Source organism: Condylura cristata, unplaced genomic scaffold, assembly GCF_000260355.1.
Source record: "Condylura cristata isolate star-nosed mole 26May11 unplaced genomic scaffold, ConCri1.0 scaffold00010, whole genome shotgun sequence".
In the NCBI taxonomy this organism is placed as follows: Eukaryota; Metazoa; Chordata; class Mammalia; order Eulipotyphla; family Talpidae; genus Condylura; species Condylura cristata.
Genome location: NW_004567111.1, coordinates 35926463 through 35938141, shown reverse-complemented (window position 1 = coordinate 35938141; position 11679 = coordinate 35926463). Strand labels below are relative to the sequence as shown.

General features: G+C 34.7%; 1 protein-coding gene across 1 annotated transcript in view; it reads right to left on the bottom strand.

Moving 5' to 3' along the window:
• The window catches only part of DNAJC15 (DnaJ (Hsp40) homolog, subfamily C, member 15), a 44727-nt gene that overhangs the window by 7147 nt on the left and 25901 nt on the right, over positions 1 to 11679 (bottom strand). The window contains exon 5 of the mRNA XM_012723144.1: positions 2620 to 2690. Coding sequence (XP_012578598.1) covers positions 2620 to 2690 — 71 coding nt within the window. The remainder of the gene's footprint in view (positions 1 to 2619; positions 2691 to 11679) is intronic.

Below are 11679 nucleotides of genomic sequence, written 5' to 3'. Positions count from 1 at the left end.
GTACAGGCCAGAGGTGCAGGGGCGGTGAGAGGATTCACCAGAGGCAGAGTGGGGAGCAGAACAGGCAGATGGTCAAAATACACTGCTGAGGGGAGAAAGCGGGCGGGTCAGGAGAGGTCTGCAAAGCCATGTGGATCACCTCCGGGGCAGGCAGGGATCAAACTCATGCGGAAGTGGCTTTAGCTTCTTAGTGTTGTGCTTTAACCTGCTGCACCACCAGGGAAGGCCCACAAAATTTAATTTTTACCAAAACATATTTGAATGCTCATTTAAAACCAGTTACAAAAATTTTAATTTTAGCCACTTCGTCCACCTAATTTTCTGGTGTCACTTTCTTTGCACAAGCTGATAATGAAATGTGTAACAAATTATAGCTGATCACACATTTGAAGTTCTAGCTTTATTTTATCAAGGTAGCAAAATCAACAGAAAAGTAACTTGGTGGTGGGGTGAGATGAAGTAACATCCATGAATATTACAAGCACTGAATAGAACATTTAAGTTTTTCCAATCACCAATATATAAAAACACTCAGTGGTGACCTAGTCAAAGTGAATATGGTAACGAATTACAAAGAGGAGACAATGGTCTGGATCATTTCCCTCCAAACCTACACCTATCAAGATCAACAAAGAACTTCTACATGGCTAAAGGTAATGTTCAGTTTTTATTCTGTACTTTGTTTAAAATAAGTTAATCAAGAGGAAGCAAAATATAAGAGTTGTCCATCTATTTCCTTTATTACTCCTGGATTTCTCTACCCAAGGGCCTTTTAGTTTAAAACCTGTTATCTTCTTCTCAATAAAACAAAACATTTATCCTTACCCTGAAGAGACAATTTCTAAATTGTCATGGAGTCATCTCCTGACTCATCATATACAAATATTTTCTATCCAATAGTTCCAATATTCCTTAATTTGCTATACTTTTACTAGAGCAAAAGAGTACTTAATTATGAGTGTTTACGGATACTCTGAAACTTCAAATGTTCTAAATTTGGGGGCTAATGAGCAATTACATGGGACAAAACATTCACAACTAATACATTTTTAAAGGTGTAATAATCCAAAAAGATTAAATGCATGTTTCAAGGTATAGAAGCAAAATAAATAGAAATACAGAGTATAGGTTCTTCACTGAGTAGGCACATATAAAGTTACTGTATAAAGTTACATGACCAAAAAGGAGGCTTCGAAAGCATCCCCTTCATTTAAAGATGGCAAAGCTGGCATTTGGAAAAGCTGGAGGTGTGTCCAAGGCCAAGCTGGAGGGAGGCTAGAAGTCAGAAGCCAAAGACAAATGTTGGCTTCCTGCTTCCAGTTCTACTCACTCACACCTAGCTTCCCCCTAACCAGGCAGAATGGTGGGCATACTACAGGCAACCAGCCAACCTACCTCTGCTTAATACACAATCTCAGATAAAACAAGTACTTTGTCAAACACCTGGTTTCTAAGATATCAAATATTTCCTCTTTGTACTAAAGGTATCTAAAATGCATATTATCTTCCATACATTTCAGACTTGAATCCTTGTCTGCAGACACAATCAACAACTTGTCAATCATCTGAAAGCTATGAGCGTTTGAGCCTGCAGTCATTGAGAGGGCATATACTTAACCTGGAAGGGACAGAGAGGGCTTCAAGGAGGCACTTAAATACATTCCTTACTGAGTCAATTACTCTGAAAGACCACAATGCAGAGAAAATTAGTTGAGTGGAGTAACTGTTGAAGCAGTTCAGAAATTTTAAGCAACATCTTGTTCTAAAGTTTATTCTCTTGTTTATTCATACTAAAGAATAACAAGTGCAAAAACCAAAAGAGAGGATATTTAGGGAAAAGTATTTTTATAGTAAGTAATTAAGTGAGAAAGATGAAAAGGAATGTCTTATTTTGGTATGAGTTAGGATGAGCAGGAATCCAAAATTTGATTTTAAGTTTTATCAAAATAATCAGAAAAATCAAAGTCTAAAAATAAGAATTAAAAAAACCTTCATCTTCCTCTCCCCCCGACTTCTGAAATACAGTGCAACTTTCTAACCATCTGTTATTTTAGAGAAGAAACAGTAATGAGCATATGGGCTTTCTCTCTCAAGCAGCTGTAGTGTAGTTAAAGTTATAATAATTGTCTTTCTGTAAGATAAATTTACATTAAAAACCTGGCCAGTTAAAAACAAATGGCTCAGCCTCAGAGCCTTCTAGAATAAAATTAAGAAATTCAGACTCTTTCAGACATACTACATTCAAAGATTCAGAGGATAGCCCCTAAATGTTGTACTTTTGTGTTTAAGATTAAACAAATGTAATTCATGATGTCCAGACCAATTTATACAGAGTCCACAATTCATGTTTTCTTTTAAATCAAAATGCTAGAATAATAACTAGCAGCAGTTATTTATATGCAAAAATCTGTACCTAAGTCGTTTGAACACTGATAATACAAAGCTACCAATTCTGTGAGTCACTAAACTATAATCAAAAGGCTCATTTATTTAAAAGAAAAAAAAATACATGTGTCACATAAACTTCCATTTCAATTACATGTCATTTTTTAAATACAGTTTACGAAAACTGAAAGGAATGCAGATGTACATATCATGAAAAACATGAATTTTACCTACCTTTATCTGGGTGATTCAAAATCATGATTCTCCTGTGAGCTGTTCTAATCTTGGCCTTGCCAGCAGATGGGCTATAAAAAAATTAAAGTGCTTATAATAAATAGTGTCAAATGCAGATTATAAATTAATGGTTTATATGGGTTTCAAGAAATTAAAAATAGTGAGGATTTCACCATCTTGTGGATAAATATGAAATTACACTTATCATTTAATCTATCAGCCATCAAAATAAATCACTAATTCAATTCAAAATTGCTTCTATTTTTCAGCAGTCCTTTGTAATGCCAGTCCTTAATTAATTTAAAAGATAGAAAAACAGATATGGATAGGTGAGTCACTGTCTGAGTACCATACTGTAAACTTATACTTCAAGTTATTTTGAGGGAAGGTGATAGACAGGTTTTTGGACACCATAGTCAATAGAATGCCAGATTTTAAAACTGGCATACCTTGGAATGTAGAAGCCTTAGTCAATTTTTTTTTTTAAAGATTTATTTGTGCATACAGAACTGGGGTACAGATCAGAGATGTGGAGGGTGAGAAGATTCACCAAAGACAGAGTGGGTAGTAGAACAGGCCGACTTACAAAGTACACTGCAGAGGAGAGCAGCAGGGGGGGGGGGGGGGGGCTGAAGGGGTGTCAGGAGAGGTCTGCTGCACCATGTGGATCACCTCCGGGGTGGGAATCAAACTCATGCTGAAGAGGCTTTAGCTTCTTAGTGTAGTGTTTTAAACCACTGCACCACCAGGGAGAGCCCAGTCAATTTTTTTTAACCTCTCTATGTTTCTGTTGCCTCACCATAAAACAGGGCTAAAAATAATATATTACTCATAGAGTAATTATAAGAATTAAAGTCAACAAAATGCTAGACCAATTTTGAATGATACTAAGTGATTACTATCATCTTTCAACAGAACATCTAAAAATCCTTCAATCTCATAACTTATTTAGCTTTATAAAGAACACTTATGAAAAATTACTATTAAAGCCTATATTCTAAACAAAAATTAAAGGAGAAAGTTAAGTAAATCTCAAATTATTTCAGTAAAACCTAATTTATCTGGTATTTGAATGTTTCTCATTAGTATATTTCCCAGACAAGGAAAAACAATTAACACTAACAACAAGCAAAATACTAGTATTACAATTAATAACTATTCTAGATAATCTGAGTTACTTTTTCTTTTTTTATATTTCTTTTTTACATAATTTTTCATTTTTTTTGCATTTTTTCCCCCATCTCAGTTGTAATCCCCATGGGCTTCCCACCAATTCACCCATGTGCATCACCATAACCCTGTGTACTCTTCCCACACCAGTTTTGAACCCATTTCACTTTCTACCTCATAACATGTCTCTGGTTTAAAGTTCGTTGTTTTCATTTTAACTTATTACATTTACTTCTCTACTCTTTACCCCACCCCACTCCCTGCCACCCCACCGTTCCCTTATGCTCCTGCTATGAGTGAAACCATCCAGTAATTTTATCTTTCCAGCTTATTTAACAGAGCATTCCTTCCAATTCCACCCTTGTTGCTGCAAAAGGTCTGACTTTATCTTTTTTGACAGCTGAATTATATACCATTGTGTATATGTACCACATCTTTTTAATCCAGTCATCTACTTTTGGGCATTTGGGTTGATTTCACATCTTCCCAATTGTAAACAGTACAGCAGTAAACATGGGGGTGTTCATGTACTTTTGAATCGATGTTTTTGTGTCCTTTGGGTATATACTTAAGAGTGGGATTGCTGGGTCATAAGGAAGCTCTATTTTTAGCAGTCTGAGGAACCTCCAAACAGCTTTCCATAGTGGTTGTATCAGTTTGCATTCCCACCAGCAGTATAGGAAAGTTCTTTTTTCTCTACATCCTTACCAACATTTGTTGTTGCTAGTTTTAATATGTGCCATTCTCACTGGTGTGAGGGCATATCTCATTGTGGTTTTAATTTGCATCTCCCTTATTACAAGTGATGTTGAGCATTTTTTCATATGCCTGTTGGCCATCTGCATTCCCTCTTTGGAGAAGTGTCTAGGTGGTTCTTCTGCCTATTTTTTGATGGGGTTGTTCACTTTATTTCTGTTGAGTTTAATCAGCATTTTGTATATCTTTGTGATCAGTCCTTTATCATTAGTATTGTGTGTAAATATTTTCTCCCAATCAGTGGGGTGTCCCTTTGTTTTGTGTAGTGTCACTTATGCTGTACAGAAGCTCTTTAACTTGATCTATTCCTAGCTGTTTATCCTTTCCTTCACTATCCTTGCTTTGGGTGATATATCTTCAAAGATGTTACTGAGTTATATGTCATATGGTGTTTCACCCACATTTTCTTCCAGATATTTTATGGTTTCAGGTCTTATGTCTAGTTCTTTAATCCACTTTGAATTGGTTTTTGTGTGTGGTTTGAGGTAGTGATCCAGTTTCATTTTTTTGCACATAGCCCTCCAGTTTTCCCAGCACCATTTTTTGAACAAACTTTCTTTGTCCCATTGCATATTCTTTGTTACATTGTCAAAAATTACCTATCCATAAGCCTGTGGGTTAATAGCTGGGTTTTCTATTTGTATCCACTTGTCTCATATGTCTGTTCTTTTTCCAGTACCATGCAGTTCTGATTATTTTTTTTTTAGTACTAGATTTTTTTTAAGATTTATTTATTTATGCATACATAACTGGGGTACAGGCCAGAGGTGCGGGGGCAGTGAGAGGATTCATCAGAGACAAAGTGAACAGAACAGGCAGATAGACTAAGTACACTGCTGAGGGCGAGATAGGAGAGGTCTGCTGCACCGTATGGGCCAGGGATTGAACCTGCACTGAAACGACTGCAACTCGCTTGAGTGCTGCACTTTAACCCACTGTACCACCAGGGAGGGCTTGCAGTTTTGATTATTATGGCTTTGTAGTATAGCTTGAAGTCTGGGAAATGTCAAGGTTTCAAACTGGAATAATAGTAGTTGACAATGTACAGGATGGATGCTGTGAATTTCAAAATAACTTAAGTCTTTGGGAAGAGCATTTTAAATTACTGATTTCATTATAGACTTCTGTAAATAGTCAAACAGAATACCTTAGTCATTCTCTGAACATAACTCATTTTCATTTAAAATTTTTCTTTAAATTTTAAATATCCCCAGTTTTATTGAGATACAACACTGTGTACTAGTTTAAGATATATAACATACAGATCTGTTATATGTATATACTGCAAAATAATGACAGTAAGTTTTAGCATCTTTTACCTCACATACAGATTTTTTTTTTCTGGTGGTAAGAACTTTTAAGATTTGCTCTTGCTAACCTTCAAAATATACAATATAGTGTTTGCTAACTATAGCCACAATAATGTACATTCCAATCCATCACCTACTCCCACCCATCCCTAGTTCTAGCAACTATCAAATATGTTTTTTCTAAGGGTACCACTTTTTTACATTCCACATGTAAGTGAAATCGCATATTATTTGATTATTTTTCTCTGTCTGACTTATTTTGCCACTTAGAATAACAGTCTCAAGGGCCATCTATTTTACTCCAAAAGACAGAAATCTATTTTTATATGATGAACTGATATTTCATCATGCGTACATGTGTATGCAACATTACTATTTATTATTATTATTATTATTCTGTCTAGTCATCTGCTGATAGATAAGTAGATTGCTTTCATTTCTTTGCTACTATAAATAATGTTGCAGTGAATCTGAGGATCAGCTATCTCTTTGAGTTGGTGATTTTATTTTCATATACCCAGAAGTGAAAATACTGGATCATATAGGGTCATTTTATTTTTAATTTTCAGGAACCTCCATACTGTTTTCATAGTACCTGAACCAGTTTATATTCCCACCAAAAGAATAGTGCCCAAGAGTTTCCTTTCTCCACATCTTAAAACGCATTGTCTCTTGTCTTTTTGACAGTCATTCTTAAGGTGTGAGATAATAATCTCATTGTACTTTTGATTTAAATCTATCTGATGACTAATGATGCTGATTTGCTTTTCATGCATCTCTGGACATTTTATGGCTTTGGAAAAATGGCTATTCAGAGCCTCTACCTACTTCTAAATCTGATTGGTTGTTTTGCAATTAAAATCCATGAATTTGTTTGTTTTTTAGTACACTCTGGATGCAACCCTTTATCAGAAATACATTTTGCACGTTTTCTCCCATTTCATTTTCCCCACTCTATTTTCATTTTACTGATAGTTTTCTTTATACAGAAGATGTTTCATTTGATGTAGCCCTAACTTGTTTACTTTTGCTTTTTCTTGCCTGTGCTTCTATTGTCAAATGCAAAAAGTCATGTCCCAGACAGATGTCATGGAGTATATTTCCTATATTTTCTCTGGGGAGTTTTGTGGTTTTAGATCACATATTCAAGTCTTTAATCCATTGTGAATTAATCTGGGGCTACGGTATAAGATCAGGGCCTGCGTTCATTTTATTGAAATGACAGTCCTCCCCCTCCCACTATCTATTAGTGACTTCTTTGTTGTAAATTAATTGGTCATATGTACACGGATTTATTTCTGTATTCTTTATTTTCTTCCATTGACCTCTGTGTCAGTTTCTCTGCCAACCTATACTGTTTTGATCACTATATCTTTGTAACATAGTTTGAAATGGTGACATGTGATACTTTCAGCATTGTTCTTCCTTTCCTGTTTTGGTTACTTGGGATCATTTGTGATTCCATACAAATTTTAGAAGTGTCTGTGAAAAAATAGCTTTGGCATCTTTATAGGAATTTCATTGAATCTCTAGATTGTTTTGAGTAGCATGACCATTTTAACAATATTCTTCCAACTCATGAGCACAGAATGTCTTCCCATTTGTTTTGTCTTACATCAATGGCTTACAGTTTTCAGTGTGTGGGTCTTTTACCTCCTTGGTTAGACTGATTCTTAGGCATTTTATTTTTTAAATATATAATTGTAACTTTGATTGTTTTTCTTAATTTCTAATTTTTCTTTCTGGGAATGTTATTGGTACACAGACACATAGCTAGCATGTATATATTAATTTTATAGCCATCAATTTTACTCAATTTGCTTCTAAGTTCAAGTTGTTTGTGTCAAAGTCTTTGAAATCAACTGAAAATAGAGATACTTTCATTTTCCCACTCTGATTTGGATGTCTTCCACAATTTCTTTGACTAGGACTTCTGGTACAATGATGAATAAAAATGGTGACAGTGGGCATCCTTTTCTTGCTCCTTATCTTAGAGGAAAAGTTTTCAGGTTTTATTGTTGAATGTAATGTTAGCTATCAGCTTGTCATAGATGGACTTTATTATGAAATACATTCCTTCTCTATCCACTTTACAGGAAGACTTTATTAGGAATGGATGTTGAATTTTGCCAAATGCTTTCTTTGTATCTTTTATTTTGCTAATGTTATATATTACAGTAAGTTCCACATGACCCTTTTAATGTATTGTTGAATTCAATTTGTTAATTTTTTGCAAAGGATTTTGCATCAGTGTCTTGTTCCTGTTTGGTTTGGGTTTCAGAGTAATGCTAGCTTGGTAAAATGACTTTGAACTTTTTTTTTTTTATTAAAAAGTTTATTTTTACATCATTTTGCACATCTTTTTTCATCTCAATTGTAATCCCCACGGGTTTCCCATCACCAAATCACCCCTGTGCCACCACCATAGTCCCGTGCATTTCCCTCCCTTCCCCCCCCCCCCGTTTTTGGTCCCATTCCCCACTCCACCCCCACAGAATGTCTCTGGTCTATGGTTGTTCATTATTTTTGTTATTTTCTCGCCTGGTCCATTATACTCCTGCTATGAGTGAAACCATCCAGTATTTTTCTTTCTCTTTCTGGCTTATCTCACTAAGCATGATCTTTTCCAGCTCCATCCAAGTTGCTGCAAAAGACATGTGTTTCTCTTTTTTGGTTGCTGAGTAATATTCCATTGTATATATGTACCACATCTTTCTAATCCAGTCATCTACTTTTGGGCATTTGGGCTGCTTCCATGTTTTTCCAATTGTAAATAAAGCAGCAATAAACATGGGGGTACAAGTATCTTTTTCAATCAGTGTTTTTGTGTCTTTTGGGTAGATACCTAGGAGTGGGATTGCTGGGTCATAGGGAGACTTTGAACTTTTAAAGTGTTATCTCCTCTTCAATGTTTTGGAGGAATCTGAGAAATATAGGTTGTTAATTTTCTTTGAAAATTGGTAGATTCCCGCCAGCAAAGCCATTTCTTCCTGGACTTTACTTTATTGGTAGATTTTATTATTTTAAATTTAATGTCATTACTGCTCAAATTTTCTGTTTTGTCATAGTTCAATGGGTTGGCAATTGGTTCTTGTATGTTTCTAGAAATTTATTTCTTCTAAATTGTTGAGTTTGTTGGTATTTACTTTTTTTTAGTTGTGTCTTTTGAGCCACGGTATTTCTGTGTGTCCCTAATTCTCCTGTTTCATCTCAGACTTACTTAATCCTTTCCTATTTATTGGTAAATTGGGCTAGTCTGTCATTTTTATGTATCATTTCTAACTACCTGGTCTTAGTTTCACTGACACTTTCTATTACTTTATTTTTCTCTATTTCATTCATTTTAACTGTAACTATTCTCCTTACAACTGCTTTGCTGCATCCTATAAGTTAGTTTTGTTATATTTACATTTTTACTTTTTTGAGGACTTTTTAAAATTTTTCTTTGACAAAAGACTTATTCATAGAGGGATATTTTATATGTTTATTTATCAATCAATAGTGCATTTTAACATGCGTGGTGAAGATTAGATGTGTCAAGTCACTAGGCAGAACAAGCTAGTCTGGACAACTTGCAGAACTGAGAACGGCTGACGGCTGAGGCAGATGATAGCAAGTAAGGCAAAAGGAACTTGGATAGAATTCTGACTATTTAATAGAAGTGCAAGCAAACCTCTACAGATTTTGAGAGTTTCTTTACATTTCACAGATACTCATGATAGTGTTGCTGAATCATTCAAGAAATGTAAAATAAAGTTACTTATACTCCCTCTTATTCATAAGCAACCTTTTTGTTTGTAATCGCAGCTATTGTTCTTTGAACACCAACTATATGCTAGGTTATACTAACCCTTTTTGTTATCTAATTTATCCTTAAATTATTTCTGGGAACTAGTTTTACTGTATTTATTCATTTATGAGAAAATTATAGCTTACAAAGTAAGACAGTTTTATACTGAATGAGTATTAGAATTAGGATTTTTGAACCTGTCTGAATAGCTCCAAAAGTACCCTCTTTTAGCCACTGCATTATGGTTCATACAGATTAAATTCCAATGTTACTTAATTTCCTATAGTCAAAATTACAACACCACAGTCAAAATTACCCTTGAAAGTCACTTACATGGTCTACAGAAAACAGTATACATGGCTTTATATATAGAACTCTATAAAGTATTATACAGACTTAGATCCACCAATCACCAAACTAGACTGAAGTAACAAATACAAAGACAGTACATACACACAAGTATGGCCATTCAAAACACACTGTCTTTAAGATAAAATTATCAGACATATAGTGGGGTAAGCTTTTGGGGTGAAGTTTATTTCCCTTTCAATCTTGCTATCTTAACACATTTTAATCTGTTGTTACATAAGAAAAAAAACAGAACAATTCTAGTTCCTAGTGTAAAAATTGCACTGATATACCTACAGTATAGATATTCAAGAGAAAACTGAAAGTATTAATTTAAGTATCATGCTGCCTGTATCAGGGACTTCAAACTGTGTTCCCTGAAAACACTTTTGGCTGAGTGTGGGATTAGTAGTGTGTGAAAGAGAGTGGTGTTTCCAAATCCCATGGCAAATGTAGTAATTTTGATTTCATTTTTTTTTTACCACTGGTCTTCTGAATAACATTTAGCTTCACAGACATTTTTCAAAGTTTATATATCATAAATATACATCACTTAAAAAAAATGCCAGGTACAATAATAATTTTCTGAGCCACTCAGTGAAATATTTCATGCTACTTGATTGAATTTAGAATTTATTTTTACTTATTTATGCATACAAAATATGGGGTGTATGTCAGAGTTGTGGTGTGAGAACTCACCAGAGACAGAGTGGGGAGCACAAGCCTCTCTACTGAAATACACTGCAGAGGGGAGCAGCAGGTGAGATAGAGGTCTGCTGTGCTATGTGGGTTAACTCCTTGGCTGGGATCAAATCCACTCTGCAGAAGCTTGATAGCTTGATAGCAATGAGACTTTAACCCCTTCAACACCAGGGATGCCTATTTCAGGCTATTTGTAAAAATATACAGTGTCACTCAGTATTATTTAAACATAGTTACCAATGATCAGCTGCATTTTTGTCTTTATCTACTTTTCATGTAGTCAAAATAGTTCAGATCCACTGATCCTGGGAAACAGAAGCCTAACAACACATTTACATCTGGAAGAGTTTTGTCAAAGTCAGTATTGCCTAACTAAAAAAAAAAAAGGGTTTAGAGGAAAGCAAAGAAGTTTCATCCTTTTGTTTAATATAGAAAGGACATATCTTTAGCTTCTGCATTCATGACAGTGATGGGAAGAAAGAGGAGACAACATTTATTCAGCAACTGTTATCTGGTAGGCACTTTTATAAAAAGGTGTCATAACATTTTACAAATTCTAACAAGGTGAAATATTAATAATTTCAATTTAAAGTTCAAGAAACAGAAGTACAGGATGGCTAAAAATAACTTTATCAAGATCATGTGGTACAGTACCCCAGCAACAGAATCACATGTTCTACTTGGTTGTTATTTACTGAGTAGCTACTAAGTGTCATGCTTGTGCTAAGAATCTTGTATGCATAAATCTTTATAACCTTAGGCTGTTGGAATTAGTATTAGCTCTATTTTACCTCTGATTAAAGTAGAGTCTTTGTAGATGGCAAAACTGGTAATTGTAGCCAGATTCAGAACCAGTGTTCTTAACCACTGAATTTCCCTTGTGAAATTTTATAAAGCTTCCAGTTCATTGTGATAAAACTTTCTATGTTTCTTAAGTCAATACCTAACTATCTAGGAATAGTCAGTAATATAGTTATCTTCCAA